This window comes from Cricetulus griseus, chromosome 4 (assembly GCF_003668045.3).
Source record: "Cricetulus griseus strain 17A/GY chromosome 4, alternate assembly CriGri-PICRH-1.0, whole genome shotgun sequence".
Lineage (NCBI taxonomy): Eukaryota > Metazoa > Chordata > Mammalia > Rodentia > Cricetidae > Cricetulus > Cricetulus griseus.
The window spans coordinates 93507515-93526990 of NC_048597.1; the positions used below are offsets into that span (position 1 = coordinate 93507515).

Consider the following 19476-nt stretch of genomic DNA (forward strand, 5'->3'; position numbering starts at 1 on the left):
AGTTACCCCTAGCACCCAGACCACAATGTAGAAACATCACTTTCCATTCTAGGAAACCAGGGAGTAATAGGAATGGCCAATCAGAGTCCAGCAGAGATGCCCAACATGAGCCTGAGAACCTTGAACGAATCACAGTAAGGAAGCGAGCAATGAAGACACAGCCATTTCAGGTCTGGGGGAGAAGACTGGGTAGGCTGAGCATGGAGACATGACAGTTTTGAAACTGATCAGATATGCTCAAATTCATTAGTTCAAATAAAGTGAAGGAAAAAAAAAACCCTCATTTTTCTGAGGATGATGGAGAGCTAACCTGTCACCCTGGAAACAGTAAATTGAAGAATCAGGTGCTTAACCACCACCCCCCCCCCCAAACATGGACTACCAGGTAACTGAAAAAGCAAGAGAACAGTACTGGGTAAAATTTGGCTCAAACTCGAAAACAGAACAGAAGCAGCTATGAGAACCACTCTGGGCTCCTTTATGAGTCCTAGCTGTAGGAACAAAGCTTTAATAGCTGTGCAAACCCAGAACCACAAGAGCCTTGCCCCAGGGACTGGACCTACATCAACTATGCCCACAGCTAACCTAGTGGGAACATTTTCTCTACTGACGTTCTCTCTTCCTAAATGACTCTAAGTGTGTGTTTAGTTGACACTGAAAATTGATCCAAGTCAATAATCCTACTTGAGGGAAAGTGCACACTCGGGAGCAGGAAGCATATTCTGAAAGGAGGAAGTGATTGGGAGGCTGAGGCAGGAGGATCACCAGAGCCAAGGAATATCAACACCAGCATGGGCTACCTAGCAAGAAAAGATCTTTTTCCAAACAAACTTTCTGGGGCTAGAAAGATGGCTCGGTGGTTAAGGACACTGACTACTATTACAAAGGACCTGGGTTTAAGCTCCTACATGACAGCTCATGATTTGTTAACTCCAGCTCCAATGTCCTCTTATGGCCAGTGTGGATGCTGCATTTACAGGGGGCACAGGCAAATGCACATAAGCAGAACACCCATAAAGGCTAAAACAAAACCAGACACACCTCTTCAGCAGCAGGAGCTGGACACCAGCCCTTGCTACACTCCCACTGTCCCTAATACTTGCTGTTATTCTACTTTATCTGGACCACTTTTGGCATTTTGCTGCCATGAAGCACACAGTTTATGACACCAGTTTTTCCACTATTTACTTTTTTGGTGGGGGTATTCAGTCAAATGTCATTAATAGAATTATTAGAAAAATCATCTTACTTGCACCCAAATCTTTCCTACAGATATCAACTGTCATGGGGCAGGTTGTCATTGTTATCATCTCCCCAGACAGAAAAGAACATACAACTTGTTGATACAGTGCTTGTAAAGGCTCACCTGTCATTAACCCTTAATGTATAACCCAATGGAGTTAGCATGGCTAGGATGCCTACTTTCTAAGCCCTATACATGTGCGTGCACTCATGCACACAGCACTGAAAGCAAGAAGTGTCATATCACACCCAGGAACTTACCATCACAGTGCAGTCCTCTGAACCGCTGGCAATAACCTGATCATTATGTGGGCACCAGTCTATGTCCAGCACGGGTCCTGTGTGGCCACATACTGTAGGGTAGGATTTGTCAATTCGTCCAGTCTGAAAGAAGAGACAAAACAATAGTGTGACACCGTGATACTGGCACTATCAGCACATACTCATCATCACCACTCCAATTGCTGCCGTCTGTATATGACCAAGTTCGTCTTCCTCAGTGCCAACTAGTAAGAACCATCCATTTTCACTCTACAACAAATACTATTAATGGCACCCCATCACATTACAAGGACCCAAAGTTCTGGAACCAAAATATTTTGTCTGCATTAAAAACAGCAAAGAGAGCCTGGTGGTGGATCTCTGCCCTGGTCTACAGAGTGAGTTCCAGGACAGCCAGGGTCACCCAGAGAAACCCTGTCTTGAAAAAGAAAGAAAGAAGGAAGGAAGGAAGGAAGGAAGGAAGGAAGGAAGGAAGGAAGGAAGGAAGGAAGGAAGGAAGGAAGGAAGGACAGCAAAGAGAATTCATGTCTTTTTATCAAAATACAATTCTATAACAGCCACATTGTTTTACTGGGTTAAGGGGAACCTTTGGTAGTACTTAAAATGTAAAATATAATTCCCTTTTTAAAAATTTATTTAATTCTAAATTATGGGGCCTGTGTGTACAGGAGTGCTGTGCCTGTGGAGGCCAGGGGTGCTGGATGCCCTCTGAGCTGGAGTTATAGGCAGCTATGAGCTGGAAACTGAATTTGGGTTCACTTTGAGAACAGCACAAGCTCTCAGCTGCTGACCCACTTCTCCAGCCCCTGAGTTTAAGAGAACAAGCTCCTGGAGTATACATGGTGACCACTTCAGAAATGACCGACATTGTTTAGTCTAAAAGAAAGCTGGGGTTACTGCACAGGGGCTAAAGGGCAAGGTTGTAACATGTCCATCAACAGAAACCCCAGACAACCTGGTTCACACCAGGCTAGACCTTCCCTCTGGTTTCACAGTCCAATTTACACCAGGCTGGGCCTTCCCACCCAGTTCCACATCCCACTAAGGAGAAGATGTTCAAAGTTACCACAAAGCGCACATGTTACGTGTTAACAAGCCAACCTAACAATGTGGGGCCAATCAAGACAACTACATTATCGTGATCTGGGTAGAATATGTGAAGATGACTTACAACACCTGGGACATAACAAGCACTCAATACAACTTGTCAATGTTATTGGTTCTTCTACACAGTATCTACATTACCCCGCCATTAAGAATTAACCAATACGTGTTATTTGTAAATTTTGACTGACGATACACTATACTGAGTGCTGAAGCTCCACGTGCAAGTAACAACTCTATGCTATGCAAGGGGCATGTGAGTTTGAGAACAGCCTGGGTTGCAGAACACACACACACACACACACACACACACACACACACACACACACACACACACGGCCAAGGAAAAAGACAAGTTTCAAAGCAGAAGAGACACAACAGCACAGTCACTGAGTCAGACAGGCAGACAGCACAGAGGATGGTATGAGCAGAGGGTTCACATGAGGAAACCTGGGAACCAAGACATGTGTGAGAAGACAGTCATCTCTCTGGTAACTACGAAACTGTCAGTTAAAATGACGAGGGCAGAGACTGCACAGTGGCTAAGGACCCTTGCTGTTCTTCCTTAAGACTTGTGTTCAGTCCCCAGAACCTGTGCTGGGCAGCTCACAACCACCTGGTACTCCAGCTACAGGGAATCTCACATATTCTTCCAGCCTCCGTGGGCACCTGCATGTACACACACACACACACACACACACACACACACACACACACACACTGTAAACTAAAAATAATGAGGCACCACTTGACATCTATTATGAATAGTATAAATGAAAAAAAGTCTAGAAGTTCTGACAGGAGCTGGAGAGACGGCTCAGCAGTTAAGAGCACTAGTTGCTCTTCCAGAGATTCTGAGTTCAATTCCCAACACCCACATGGCAGCTCATAACTGCCTATAACCCCAGTTTCAGATGATCCAGTACCCTCATACAGACATACATGAAGGCAAAACATCAGTGCACATAAAATAAGAATAAATACATCATTAAAAAAAAAAAAAAAAAGAGCCGGGCAGTGGTAGTGTACACCTTTAATCCCAGTGCTCGGGAGGCAGAGGCAGGTGTTTCTGTGAGTTCAAGATCAACCTGGTCTACAAAGTGAGTTCCAGGATAACCAGGACTGTTACACAGAGAAACCCTGTCTCAAAAAGAGACAAAAAAGTGCTAACAGGAGGAATGTCTTGTTACACTTCCTCTTGTAATAGCGACAGGTACAGTGCTGACATTGCCCCCAAAGTGTCACTTTCTGAATGATTTTAGTGAGAGAAATGTTCCTGTATTTTATATATGAGCAAGAGTCCCTGCATAGCATTGGCAATAACGGCAAAATACAAGCCATTTTGCTCTTCTCAATCATGGGAACAAGTACTTATGTGAAAGATTCACACCCACAAACATACATATAAAAACCAGAAGTATGTGAGCTTACGTACAGTAGATATGTAACTTTAACACTGCTGGGTTTGCTCAAGGACTGAAAACAATTTAAAATAGAAACCAGTGAGCAGATTTGAGAAGTTGACCCTTCCTGATGAAGAATGGTTTTCCAGCTACAGCTGGTGTACTTTTCTCTCAAGAGAGACATGAAGCCAATATGGCAAAATACTAACATCTGTCCAACCTCATGGCTGAGTATATGAGTATTACATTTTATTTGACACTTCCTATAAAAAATAAGAAAATTCAAGCATATCAATGTAGTGTTACGAGTTTTACATTAAGACTTTAAATCACATTATTTATTTTGTATGTGAACACAAAGTGAGTAATGGCAGCACACATGTGTGGAGGTCAGAGGACAGCTTTTGGGAGTCAGGCCTCTCCTTCCAGCATGTGGGTCTCAAGGACAGAAACTCACGTTGTCAGGCTTGGCAGCAGAAGCCTCCATCCACTGAGCCATTTTACTGGTTGCCATTAATATTTTTTTCCCCCAGAAAAAATTTTTCTGCTAAACTGTCTTACCCCAGGGCTTCTGTATCCCAAGCCCCACTTGGCACTGTGACAGCAAGTATATTGCTGAGTTAGACTCCCCAGAACAACAAGTGGTATGTGGTCTGGGATAAGTGAGGTCACTGACGAGAGTGAGGTGAGCTGGAACTGAACCTGGAGCACTAGCCCTTGCTAACACACAAGCAGACGCTAACTGTCCCAGCTTGAACAGCACCAGCTACAAGTTAGCAGGTAGGTATTCCACGAGTATTCTCTAACCAAGTAAGATCTCCGAGAATAAGCAGCATTTCTGCATTCCCATCTGAGTCACAGAGAGTTCACAGCATCAGAATGCCATGCTGTATTTCCCCCACGAACCTGTCTACTGCTAAAAGGACAATTTCTTTCCTGCCGAAACCAGGGAATGGTGGTGTAATCTTTAACCCCAGCACTCTGGAGGTAAAGGTGAGTGGATCTCTCTGAGTTCAAGGCCAGCCTGGTCTACAGAGCGAGTTACAGGACAGCTAATAGAAACATCAACTAAAACAAACAACAGCAATAGGTAATGGTGACAGCTAATGCTTTTAGGGTGTGAACAAGACCACTGATGATATGGGAACTTAATTATTCCCTTTCTCTAAACAAATGGAGGCACAGTACCCAGGAGGCTGTTATCTATAAGTGTCACTGACCATTCATACAAGGCTGGGATAGGGAAAGAAAATTCCCACCAGAACATGGGCTGTGCAAAGGGTGCAACAGAAGTCTTGCAGTCACTGGCAACTGGCCATCAGAAACATGGAGTTAATAAAAACAAATACTCTGAAAGCAGCTGCTTCCTCTAGCTATGATGCCACCATAAATTCTGCTAACAAATACAGCAGCGTCACACTGCAGCACTGCACAGAGGAAACTGATCACACACAGTGGACAAGCACATGCATGAACAGAGCCAGGGAATGCTTACGGAATGGCAGCTATGCTGTTCTCAGGATTTATAACCTCCAAATATCTTCTTACCTATAACAAAATCAAATTAAAACTGAAGCACAAACACACTTTTTACCAAAGGTTATATAGATACCATTAAGATTGTGACGGTGGGCCCAGCAAGATGGTACAATGGGCAAAGGCACTTGATGCCAAGACTGAGGACCTGAATTCAGTCCCCAGAACCCAAACGGAACTGACTCCCTCCAGCAAGCTGTCTTCTGTATGTGCACTGGATACATCTGTTACTCCCCTCAAAAAACAAGCAAAGAAAATACTGCAGAGTGGGACACTTTGCTCACTGTAACAATGAACTAACTTGTAAGGACAAACAGACATCACTGGGAAAGACACTGAGAGGCTCAGTGCACACGCTCTCATTCACCCAAAGACACATTCACTTGTCCTCCAGTGAGCAACCAAGGAAACTGTGTGGGTCTGCTACAGTTAATTACCCCCAGGGTGCCACAGCTTACCTGCCTCTCAGCAACACATGTAAATAACAGCAAATCTGGAAAGCTTACAAATGTAAAGCCAGTTTCCCAGGGTTTCTCTGTGTAGTTTTGGAGCCTATCCTGGCACTCGCTCTGGAGACCAGGCTGGCCTCAAACTCACAGAGATCTGCCTGCCTCTGCCTCCCGAGTGCTGGGATTAAAGGCGTGCGCCACCAACGCCCGGCCCCAATATCTTTTTCTGACTAAAAAGTGACATTTTAAGGATTTCTCTCTAATTTTCCAATGTTCTATATAGAATGACTTCATTTTACTAATGTTGTTTCATTAAGGGTAGGTCATCTCAGTTGCATCATCTAGACAGCATATTGCTAATTTTCTTTCTAAAGTTTTATTTATTATTAGTGTATTTGTGCATGAGTGGGTGTGCATACCATGGAGGTCAGAGGAAAAGTACTGTACATTCTGGGGACTTAACTCAGGCTCACACAGTAAGCACTCTCACCTGCCATTTTATCCACCCAAATATCAAATATCACCAGTTTTCTCTGCTTGTTTCTCTGAGACAGTGTCTCACAGTGTAGCTGGCTGGCCTGGAGCTCATGGTATCCTGGGCGCGTACGACACCACCCAGCATCACTCCTTTTCTAGTACAGAGACTGCAGCCATTTGTGTTCTGAGCCTTTAGTAAGGTTTTCTGTTTTGTTTTTTCAAGACAGGGTTTCGCTGTATTGCTTTCAGTAAGGTTTTAATTCACTAACTTCCTACTTAGTTGTCTGGTCACGCGTCACAGAGTGACTTCACTGTGCCTCTCCAGCCACAGCCCTGAGTGGCTGAGATTACCTGGAGTCAACTCATTAACTGTCAAAACCAACACCCAGGTTCCCAGAGGCTCTGCTCCAGACCCTGCCTCATAAATTCACGGGACAGTGGTGAAATGGCTCAGGACCCTGGCACACTTTCCACAGTACCTGATAGATCCAGTGGCCTGTTCTGAGCCAAGCAACATGAGCCCAAGGGAAAATTCAGCCTCTGGGGTGAACAGACAGCTGGCACAAGGCAGAGGTGTAAAGGCACACTTTCCACGTGGCTGGCCCAAGCCGAGGGTGACAACTTGGAGCACATCCCAGCCAGCAACCTCCAGCCTAGCAGAAAAGCCAACACCAGCACTGTCACAAGCTTTGGGTTTGAGACAAGACCTTAAAATTTCAAACTGGCCAATGTTAAAACCCAGTCTCTGGAGAGTGCTCACATTTCAACAAAACCCAGTATATTAGGCAGCATGTCCTACCACAGGCTTGGGGAGAGTGGAAGAGAATTGGGGGGGGGGGCGCAGGGACGGAAGCATCAGTAAACATGAAACCATCTAATAGCCCTTAAAAAAGGGAATGTTTTTGCCAGGCATGGTGGAGCATGCCTTTAATCCCAACAAGGCCAGCATGGTCTACAGAGAGTTCCAGGATAGGTTCCAAAGCTACACAGAGAAACCCTGTCTTGGAAAAAAAGAAAAGGGGGAATGTTTTAACTGAGCTGATTTTGTAAAGGCATTCCATTCCTCCTTAAGCGTAAATCTCTGGTTACAATGATATTTCCAACAATTTCAAGACAAAAAGTACAGTGCCTTCTAGCTGGGTCTAAGCATGCATCTGTCTCACACCTCCATCTTAGGCAGTATAGGTATGCTAAATCCACACTGTGGGATCAAACGCTAAGTGTACACAACACACAGCAGATTTCCCACAGACACTATCACAGGGGGATTCACTCTGTGGAGAGATGGACTCTCAAAATCCAAGTTTGTAATGTGTCCTCGTAATGTGTGGCTTATACAAGGTTATGCAGAAAAGAGAGATTACTCACACTGCATGTGTTCCCACGGTCAGTCAATCAGGCACAATGACACTGGTGCTAGAAAGGACCAGTGAGCAGCTGCAGGCCTCTTCCAAAGTAGAAACATATAACATTTGTTAATTTTCCTAAGTAGTACGCGCCTTTGCAAAGTTAGTGAAATACTCCAATGACAAAGTCTCCAATACTCAAATGTGCAGCTATACATTCTTCCTAGCTTCTCTACTGAAACTCATCACATAACCCTAGGCTCTGCTTTCTGCCTGTCTCCTACCAAGCTGGGCAGCTGCCTCACTTTCCCTGTCCTTTCCAACTTCCCAGCTAGGCCGCTGGCCCAAACTGGGTGTGGCCAGGCAAATGTGAGGGTCCAGAGCGCCTCCACTCCAGACTAGGGACAGCAAGCCGGAGGGCTCAGGTCTTGTGACTTTAGGAAGAGGGCAGGGCACTCAGTCTTTCCCAATGTTTGCTGATGCACCCACATTTCAGTAACAATTCATTTCTGGCTTTGAGAATGGAATCAAACACATGCCTGGAAGCAGATGGAGGTTTCAGCCCAGCACAAGGGCTCCATTCACAAGAGCAGGGTTCAAAGGAGTCAGGAAAGGGCATCTACTGAAGCTGCTTCTTTCTCTAGCTTCCCTTTTCTGAGAGAATCATTTATGTGAGCACATATTCTGCTGGGATCTGTGAGCCTCAGTCACTCCACAGGGAGGAGCCATGGTGACTTCGGATGACGGGGTGGACATAGCCCGGAAGGTGAACACCATGTGCGACTTGCTGATGAAACACACAGAGAAGTTTTTGCTTTCAGGGAACAGAAACACCAGCCTTCAGGTATGTGGGTGTGTTCTGGAGTCAAACACCAGACTGAGTTACTCTGGGAGGTAAGATAAGCCAGCAGCTAAGGCTGCCAGGAGGCGAGGCCCTGAGGAAAGACAGACTGAAGTGCCTATGGCACACAGGTAACCTTTGCATCACAGGCATCCTCTAGAGCTGGGCTCACCAATTTTCTTTTTCTTCATTTTTTGTGAGGCAAGTTCCCTTCCAGACAGTTCTGCCTGCCTTTACCTCCCAAGTGCTGAGACAAAAGGTGTGTGCTACCACTCCCTTCCTTCAACATAACTTTTAAATTTGTTATGGTGTGTTTGTGGTAGGGGTCACATACATGCTACATCACACATGTGGAGGTTCAGAGGGCAGGTCTGTGAAACAACATCTCTCTTTCTACTTTACACATATTCCAGGGTTAAACTTAGATAACCAGGTTGATGCATCAATCACCTTGGCTCATGGAACCATCTTACCGGACTTAATGTAGACCAGACCTAAAATACAGTTCACCGAGAAACTGAGACAAGTTAATATAAAACTATGAATATCCCATCAAAGGCAAAAAACAAAGTAAAAAAGTTAACATGTTCTTATTCAAATATGCCACACTGGATGTAGTTCAGTGGTGGAGTACTGGACAACTGACACACAGACAGTCCTAAACTCAATCCCTCAGCAACATAACAGTAAAGGCCCCACACTGAACAGCCTGCCCCCTCAGCACCTCCCCTACCCCCATCAGCCCTGCCTCTCCCAGGACATCTTTCCTATGCTTCCATAACAAGCAACCTTCAAAAAATACAAAATAGCAATCTGAAAAAAACTTAATTCCTTTTCGGCGGGTAGGAGTTTAGTTTATTGAGACAGTTTATTCAGACTATGTAACCTTGGCTGGCTGTAACTTATATTTAGACCAGGCTGGCCTCAAACTCAGAGATCTGCCTACCTCTGCCTCTGAGTGCTGGGATTAAAGATGTGTACCAACTCTAGCCATCCATAATGGCCAACCCAGTATTTCTTTTCTTTTTCTTTTGTTTTGTTGGGGTTTTTGTTTGTTTGTTTTTTGTTTTGTTTTTCGAGACAGAGTTTCTCTGTATAACACCCCTGGCTGTCCTGGAACTCACTCTGTAGACCAGGCTGGCCTCAAACTCACAGAGATCGGCCTGCCACTGCCTCTAGGGTTCTGGTATTAAAGATGTGCGCTACCACCACCTGGTTACAAAGTAAAAAGTCAATACTTCAGATCATCACGATTCCATGCGACAATTCCCAGCTGAGAACAAACAAAAAACTCAAGGACTCATGATGGGGTAGAATATATTCAAAACCAGCTTAAAAGCAAAGCACAAGAAGTGCGGTCTAAGTGCAATGGACAAGGGGGTCTGTGGTTGTCTAACCTGTCCTAGTGAGCAGATGGAGATGCAGCACCCGGACTCTGAATGGGGTTAAGAACAGAACAATACTGCTTGATGGGCAAGGAGAAAATGACCACAGCAGGACAGTTGTGCTTTGTGAACAAGCCAGAGGAGTACAGTACAGACCCAACTCAGTGGCCTGTGTCACTTACACAGGACTCAGAGCTCAGTCAGATGAAACCCACTCAGCACCCACTCATCACCAACAAACATGTGCCTCCCATCTCAGTCTTTGCTCAACTTTACTGGGCTCCACACCCAAATGGCAGGGACCTTAACTTGCTAAGAGTCATTTTCTGCATGTGTAGATGACACTGCAAAAATGTCTTCATTCCATTTCAGAGCAACCCTTTCTTGACCTGGTCCAGTGTGGAATCTATTCATTCCCACACTAAGCACTTGGGTTGGGAGCAGGTGCCAGTGTGCTCAGCGTGGACTTCAGGTGTCCAGGAGCCCAGGAAAGAGTTAAACATTCCCAGCACTGGACTAGGTGGCTTCTCACCACACACTTCCAGATCCCACCATTCTCCAAGCAGCTGTGCAGCCAATCAAAGCAAAGGGAGGAAATTATCCTGGCCAGCTGTCAGCCACAGAGCACTGATGGCCATATATGGTAAAAACCACTGTCAGAGCTCCTCAGGCCTCCAGGCCTGCTGCTGGGGACACATCATGAACTGCAGTGGCAGAAGCTGGATGAGGTGAGGAGATGCACAAAGGACAGGCGGCCTGCTCATCTCATCTCGGGAGGGTGGGGAAGGGTGGGGGAAAGTGGGGGAGGGTGGAAACCGGCATCTGCTGGGCATACTCTCAGTGAGTCACAACCACTCACAGTCATCAAAAATAGCCCTGGGGCACACTGTGAGGTTCCTTCTGCCAGCACTTTGTGCCTCATTGTTAACTGGGGGGGAAGCAGGGCTCCCCTCCTCCTTGCTCCCTCCAGTGAGACTGGAAAACACAGGCCCTGGGAGGAAATGAAAGGCCCTTCTGTGGCACTTCATGTGGTAATGAGACCACGCAGCACTCATGTGGCTGGCAGCTCAGGACACAATTTAGTAGCCATTGTTCTGCACCTGGTGCCCTCCCCACCCCAATCCCTAGCCCATCCCCCAGTCTTTCATGGCCCACACACTTCAGAGAGTAGGTACTGGGGGCATCAGTGGACAGGTCACAACACACCAAAAAATGGCCATAATAAAACCCTCTACCATTAACACCAAAAGTTATGACATGCCAACAGCCACCTCTGTACAGTGGACAATCAGCATCACTCTTCGTAGCAGTGAAAATCGCCTGTCAGCAATGCAGCCAATGCAAATCTGGCAGGTGCTGGCACAGTGGGTCACAGAAAAGCACCATGGGAGCCTATGCTCCTTTTGAATCCGCCTGTGAAAGGAGGAACTTATCAGCTCAGCGCCTGGCACTTAAAGGAAGCCCTCAGACAGAGCTGCTGGGATCTCATTATACCACAAGGCATGGCACACACCGAGACTGAGCACCTGGCACTATCATGGGCTAATGGTAAGAAGACCAAGCTATTGTCTTGTTAAGTTTTCCATTCAGGGAGAGAATGCAAAAAGGTTCAACTAGACTGACTACAAGTCTCTAAGACCCCAGTCTTTCACATACAATAGGAAAAAAAATAACAAAAAGGAAGACAGACATGGAAATTCGAAATAACAAAAAGCCTGCAGCCTCCATCCCAGACTCAAGTTCTGTAGAACAGGGGAAAGAGACAGCAGCCAAACAAAGTGCAAAGCTGACAGCTCATGGACGACACCCTCCAAACACAGCTGGTGGGACTATGGAGTCCCACTTGTGGCTGACTCAAGCCCCTGCCTCCTCCTGAGGTGGTTAAGAGAAGACACCCGGCTGGTACAGCTGTTGCAAGACCTGAAGGTTTGTTCTGGTTCTTCACATGCCCTCAAGAAAAATGACAATTCTGCACAATTCATACTGAAAATGAGGGGGAAAAGCCAACAAATGTGTGATTCTCTACCACAAAGCTACTTTGAACAAGTGCTTTTGACTTAACAGTGTTGGATCATGTGACATTCAAATGACCAGATCCAATTCCTCTAGCATGCCATTTCCCCATGCCAAGAAGTCCCAGTCTGGAAGAGAGATGTGGCCACCATTGCCTTCCCCGGGGCAGAGCACCTCCCCATACTTCTCAGATTGTACACTGATGGGGCTTTGCAAACACTCGTCTTCCTCATCTTTTAGCCTTAGGCGGAATTTTACCCATGGTGGGAGCATTTGATGCAGTCACAAAGCTCAGCACTGGGCAGACCCAGGGCAGTTGTTATAGGAACTTTAAAAACAATTACCTAAACAAAACCCTCCTGCCCACAGGTGGAGCTGACAAAGCAATGCCCCTGATGCCACTGTCAGCCCAAATAGCAGTGGGCACAGCCTTGGGAGCAGCAGCTATGGGGTGTGGAAGTGGCACCACACCAGTCTTGGCTCTGAGCTTATATGAGAAGTGAAGCCTACTATGGGGCACTACCAGCAGACAAACGCAAGTGCCAAGCAATTAATCCCTCCCGCCACAAGCACTGCATTCAATCCAGATGTAATTTTCTCCAGTGATGAGATAAGCCTCTTGTACACCAAGAACCATGGCTTTGGATAAAATTACACCCTGGTGCTGTTCTTGAAGGAGCTGCATACACATTCATCTTCAGTGTTGCTCAGATCCATCACCACTTTCTTGTGGAAACCAGGAAGTATGAGTCTGACCCAAGTTTTGTGATTCCTGGACAGTGCCAACCAAGACTGACACGGTACAGTACAGCCAGCTGGGGACTGTGCACAGAGTCCTCGGTATTGTGCCCAATGAAGAAGTGACTGGCACCCTAGGAGAGACACATACCCTTGAAACAAATGAATGTCTTCTATGGGAAGAGTTCTCAGGGAGCACCACAGAGCAGCTCAGGGGCATCTTTCTGCCTGAGATGCCCCTTCTGTCCTGTGTGAATGAGCAAGTCCTGAAGATGAGCTCTGCACCCGTATATAAAGATGTGATGACTCAGTGAGAGGCACCCACAGCAAAGGAATAATGTACAGAGCGACAGAGGCCGATGATGAAAAGTCTGTCCACTCTGCCAAGCAGACTCAAGACACTCCTCAACACCAGCCCCAGTAGCTTCGTGGGCAAAGGGTGAGGCACATCACTGCAGAGATCAGCGGGACCTGATCCAGAGGTCACAGTTCAGGCCAAGAAGCCCGGCTCCTTATGATATGTGGGACCCTTCTGAAAGGTAAGAACGGCTGTTACTCTGAGGTGAACCCTAAGTTATGAACCCTAAGAAGCCAGATGTACAAACAGAACAATCTGCATGAATTTTTGAAACTCACTTAATGGAAAGGAGTCCGAGTGCTCTATTTTGATGGCAACATATACAATCAGCTGGCAGACATGATGCTACGGTACAGCTGACTGACTGGTGTGCACATCCTGAGCTGTGGTACAAGATCAGACCATGACTATGAAGGAGTACACTCAGACACGGTGAGGCTGCACAACTGACCACAGACATGGCGATGCTGCACACCTGCCTGGGCTGTTGGAACAGGTGTAGGGCACACAAAGACAATGAGCTGCAGCTGGATTTGCAGGCATGGAAAAAGCAGAGGAAAAGGATGAAAGAAAAGACCAAACTTTTTTCTTCAACAAGAAAAACTTTTTTTCTTCTGCGTTTGGGAGCTTGTTCTGCACAGACCAGACCTCAACCTTTCCCTGAGGTGCAGGTCACAACTCACAGATCTGTCTACATGGTGTTTCTGAGCTATCTCCCAAATGTTGATATCGACCCCAGAAATACGATCATGCTGAATGGTCACAGCCCCTCTACCTTCAGAGAACCCCTGTGGCAGGAGACTTAGAGGCAGTGAACTGTACAAACAAGAGTAAGGCATATCATTGAAGAGACCAGTGGAACCTGTTCAATGTGGTTATGAAAAAGCCACAACCCCACAACAGGGTCGGCTTTAAATGAGAGTGTAATTTCTGAAAAGGATAAATCAATATGCTTTTTGGCATTTGTTTTCTACCTTGTGGAGATACCCAGGTTGAGACAGGGGCTAGCCACCTAGGATGTGGCCTTCCTGCCCGAGGGCAGGCTTCATGTTGAAACTCAGGTGCAGCCTTCTAGGTCAGGTGAATGCACCTGATACCATTTGTGTCCAGCAGGTCAAGGGTGGAGACATTTGCTGACTGTCCACAGGCAGAGTGTTGGTAAGTGTAGGGGCACAGTGACATGCAAAGACAGCCTCTGGAAGAAGGCAGATGACTTAGGGAGCAATTCAGCAGCCCCACACTGCATGGACGAGCAGAGGGGAGCCTGCCAGCAGCCAGTTCCCAAGACTTCTGGTCCTTAGGTCTTTATAGACCTTTGTCCACATTGCTCCAAGAGAATGCAGCCTGCTAGAAGCACTTTCTTGATCCCTCAGTAGGTATCTGCTGTGCCCTAACATGGGCTGGTGACAGAGTGACGGGCAGGCTCCCTGTTCCATAGAGATGGGGCAAGAAGACAAGGGCTCTGGTTAAAGTGCTTTGGGCCAATGGGTCATTGCAGAGTAAGGCAAGAGCAGAAGCAAAACCTCAGGGATCAGCCTGTGTATGGGAAAGGCAGCCAAGACTTCAGAGGGACTCTCTGAGAGACAGGTGAAGGGCGGATCTTCCTCCCTTCCCATCTGGAGGAAGAACTCTTTCTAATGTCTGTATCTACGGCCTCTCTAAACATATCTGCTGCCTTCTCTGAGGGCCACAGGAATGGCTGGAGTTAGGAGTCACCACCCTATTTAATGGTGTTTTCACTGCAGAGGCTGGCTGAGTGCCTGTGGACAGAATAGCTGTGGCTCACACTGCAAGTATATTCTCTCTCTCTCTCTCTCTCTCTCTCTCTCTCTCTCTCTCTCTCTCTCTCTCTCTCTCTCTCTCTGTGTGTGTGTGTGTGTGTGTGTGTGTGTGTGTGTGTGTGTGTGTGTTTCCAGATAGGCCCTCACCATGGAATTTGGGCTGGCCTCAGACCCAGATCCTCCTGCCTCAGTCTTTGGGATTTCAAATGACAAGTTGGCAGAACAGGTATAGTGAGTATTAAATCCGGAGTACGCAGGAATGTGAAAGTTCAGCTTGAAAATGAGCTGTGTGGTGTCCACTGTAGTGTCATGTGTCCCCGTGTGAGCTCAGGATCCTCTGTCCTGCACTCTACACACGGGGTTCCGGGCTCCCCAAGTCTGCTCTTCTCCAGAGCAGGTGGGCGTGTTGCTGTTTGCTCACCCTGGTGTTTGGCAGCTAGAATCCAATTCGACAGGTGACACTCAGCACTGCCCAGGGCTGGGGTCTCACAGCTTCTTTGAAAACAGGAGAAGAATTCCTAGACACAGACTAGTTTGAGAGTGAGGTAGATGTGTTTTGAATGCCTAGAGTCTGTGACTTAAGCCCCGGGGAACAAAAATGTTTTCTGGATATGAATAATGATTTTTTTTTTCTTTTTGAGTCTCTCTCTACAAGGCCCCATCTGTCCTGAAACTCACTATAGACCAGACTGGCCTGTAACTCACAAAGACCCACCTGTCTCTACGTCCCAAGAGCTGGCATTAAAGGAGTGTGCCGCCATGCCCAGCTCTGAATGAATTTTATAACTTATTCTTGTGCAGGAGGGTCTCGGTCTTGGAGCACTAAACTCTGTGCTGCTGGGATCTGACATGGCAGAAGCCAGAAGACTACAAACCCAAAGCCAAGCCGCAGCAGCATACAGCTAGGTTAAAACAGGGTATTTTCCTATTTATTTTGTGTATTTATTTTTCTTTATCTTCTTTTTCATTTTGTTATTTGTCTGTGTCTAGCTGAGTCAAGATGGGTCCTGACTTGTCACTGTCATGACTCTCTGCTGGGACATGACCTCCAACACCAGACTTCTTGTCCTGTTCTCTGGGTGCACATTATGCACAGTGCTACAAGGAAGCAGATCTGCTTCCTACTACTTAAAAATCAATCCACAGAGCGGAAAACAAGGTTAGCCTTGATGCTTAAAAATAAATAAATGTGTTGGTGGCGCACGCCTTTAATCCCAGCACTCGGGAAGCAGAGGTAGGCGGGTCTCTGTGAGTTCGAGACCAGCCTGGTCTACAAGAGCTAGTTCCAGGACAGCCTCCAAAGCTACAGAGAAACCCTGTCTCAGGGGGAAAAATAATAATAATAATAATAATAATAATAATAATAATAATAATAAATAAAAGTTTCAAGGGCCTGGGCTGCATTGTAAGATTCTATCTCAAACAAAACAGAGTGTCTATATTAACACACACACACACACACACACACACACACACACACACACACACACACACGTGCACGCACGCACGCACAAATGTATACGCATTTAATCTCTATCTATAGTTCTTTTAAGGTAAGAATGCTCAAAACTACCAGAAGAGGAGTGGTGGTTGACAGCTCATCATGCTAGGTCAGGAAGAGCACTTACCTAATGTATACAAGGCCCAACACCGGATGGGGGAGGGGTGGGACAGACAATCAAAAAACCACTTGTCTTAGTCAGGGTTACTACTGCTATGACAAAACATGACCAAGAGCAAGTCGGGGAGGAAACAGCTTATCACACTTCCACTTCCACATGACCATCATCAAAGGAAGTCAGGGCAGGAACCGAGGGATGCTCTTACTGGCTTGCTCAGCTCAGCCTGCTTTCTTATAGAACCCAGGACCAACAGCTCAAGGATAGAATCACCTACAATGGGCTGGGCCCTCCCCCATCAATCACTAATTAAGAAACTGCCCTACAGCTGGATCTTATGGAGGCATCTTCTCAGCTGAGGTTCTCTCCTTTCAGATAACTCTAGCTTGTGTCAAGTTGACATAAAACTAGCCAGCACAACTCTTGTTACTCACACATATGTCAAAGACTATAGTCTGAGAATATCGGTATTACAGTTGCTGCCTACCTACCCCAAAACTCAACTGCCTAAAAATGAACATTTATCACCTCGAAGTTTCTGGTATCAGTTCTGTGTCAGGGTCTGCCTGAATAAGCTAATGGGCTACACCACCACATGGTACACTGGTCTGGCTGTTGGAGGGTCCATGAGTCTCTCCTCAGAGCTGTATGGGTGTCCTTACAACACGGCAGCTCCAAAGAAGCTATGAGGCTTTATGACCTACTCTCAGAAGCCACACTCCAACACTTCCACCACATCCGGAGACCCACACAATGGCCCAAATACCAGGGGTGAGAGTCACCGTACACCATCTTGGAGATTGATCTCACAACACAGTTTGGACGGACTTTTGAGAGACCTGTACAAATAACCATGTGGTTTGAAACCTCCATCCAAATGAATTAAGAGAATGTGATCAAATAGTGGCCCTGACTGTAGTGGCTAAGAAAGTAATCACAACACAACGTGATGATGTAGCATGTGGTACTGTGGCATGGCAAGCAACTAAGAGTCGAGAAAGTGTGGTTTTCTCTGCTTAGCAACTCATGTGTAATTTTGGTCTGAATAATGAACAGTAAGAAGAGATCAATTATTAGACACTTGGAATAATGACTGGAATCAAAGTTTCTTCTCCAAAACATGACAGAAACTCTAGCTAGAGTACTCCTGGCCAAACTTGGTTCTATCTGAGACTTAGGTCTTAATGTCATAAGGCAGCCACCGTGAGAAGTAAATTAGGTTCTCTCATGCATCTAGCAGGTGCTATACCCATTCCTGCAAGAATCAAGAAAACAATCAGTGATGGTTTTCTGTACATTCTGAGTGTATTTGCTGAATTTCTTTTAGAAACTGATAGTTGACACAAACTACAAAATGAGTTAAGACTGCAGTTCACAGCCACAAAGCAAAATCCCTACAATCCTACATGTTCGCAAGGTAATGGGAGAAACTGACTGTGGGTTAGAAGTACTGTGCAGGGGTCAGTGTTACTGCTCAGCAGATACAGGCTCTCCAGCCAAGCCTGACCACTGGAGATCATTACCCAGGACCTACATGGTGGAAGGAGAGAGCTGACTCCCACAAGTTGTCCTCTGACCTCCACAAGAATGATCACCATGAACATCATACACGAACCTCTGTATCTCTATAGCGATAAATAAATAAAAGGGACTGCCCAGCAATACTGAAGGGACAAACAGACAGTGGCACAAAGGTTAACAGAGTCCCAGCCACACCCATCCCATCATGGCCCATACTTCTCTAGACAGTCACTGTACCAAGGAAATCAGCAGTCACTCCAAGACACAAAGATCCTTTACAGTCACAATAGTCAAGGGAGGAGAGGTGCCAAGGAGACAGGAGCCTGCAGTGTGTGTCTGCAGCTCTAAGAGAACTCTCCACCCTCACTTGTTAAGGCAGGCCTGGCAGGCTCTCTGAGGTCCAAAGTCCATGGGTATGCCTAACAGGAACTGCTGCTTGCTGTGCTTTCAAGAGAGTCTCCATGATTCACATCAGGGAGGGAATGGATGCTTGCTTCAGCTCTGCATCACAAGTATGGCTACCCCATACAAGAAAGACTGTTCATGCCAGTCTGGCAGACTGCCCAGGGGATTGAAAACCTACATGCTGGAGATGAGGCAGCTTGAACACTTGTAACAAGGGAAAAACTATTCCTCGTGCTAGCCAAAACCACAAAGCCTTTTTATATCCAGCAAGACTGCCATGTCTTATCTGTCCTCTGAAGGACTGAAGCACAAGAAAACACACCACACCACACACCACACCTGCAGAAGTCAGGGCAGAGTGGCACGCCATAGCTTGAGCAATATTACAGAAGAGCCAGGGCTCACATGGGCTAATCCAAGCCACCACACCTTAGCTGAGAACACTCCTTAGTCCTCAAGCAGGGACTTCTAACAATAACTTCCTCTAATAAAATCATCCACATAAAAAACTCATAAATCATGTGCTTCAAACATGATCTAATGTGCTGACTGTTCATGTGTGTGCTGGTTCTTGTGCCTGGGTGTATACACATACATACAAACACACACATACACACATTTGAGTGCACATGCGCATGTACATATTTCAGTGTATTTGTCCCTGTTACTAACACTTTGGATCTTAAGTGTTGGAAGACAGGGACTATCTAACTCATTCACAGTCTCTGAGGATCTAATTACAAGACTCTGAGATTACAGTAAAGAGATTACTGTGGACAGATACTAGCTTTTAAATATGAGACTCTCTGAAAGACTACAATCCCTTTGATCAGTATATGCATTTTCAATATTGCTGTGTACAGAGCCCCGAAAACACTGAGGGGACTAAAAACATAACTAGGGGTTGGAGAGATGGCTCAGTGGGTAAGAACACTGGCCGCTCTTTTCAGAGGACCCTGTTCAATTCCCAGCATGT

General features: G+C 46.2%; 1 protein-coding gene across 1 annotated transcript in view; it reads right to left on the reverse strand.

Annotated features, from left to right (window-relative positions):
- Positions 1-19476, reverse strand: part of Coro1c (coronin 1C) — a 70354-nt gene that overhangs the window by 21314 nt on the left and 29564 nt on the right. The window contains exon 3 of the mRNA XM_027415968.2: positions 1504-1626. Coding sequence (XP_027271769.1) covers positions 1504-1626 — 123 coding nt within the window. The remainder of the gene's footprint in view (positions 1-1503; positions 1627-19476) is intronic.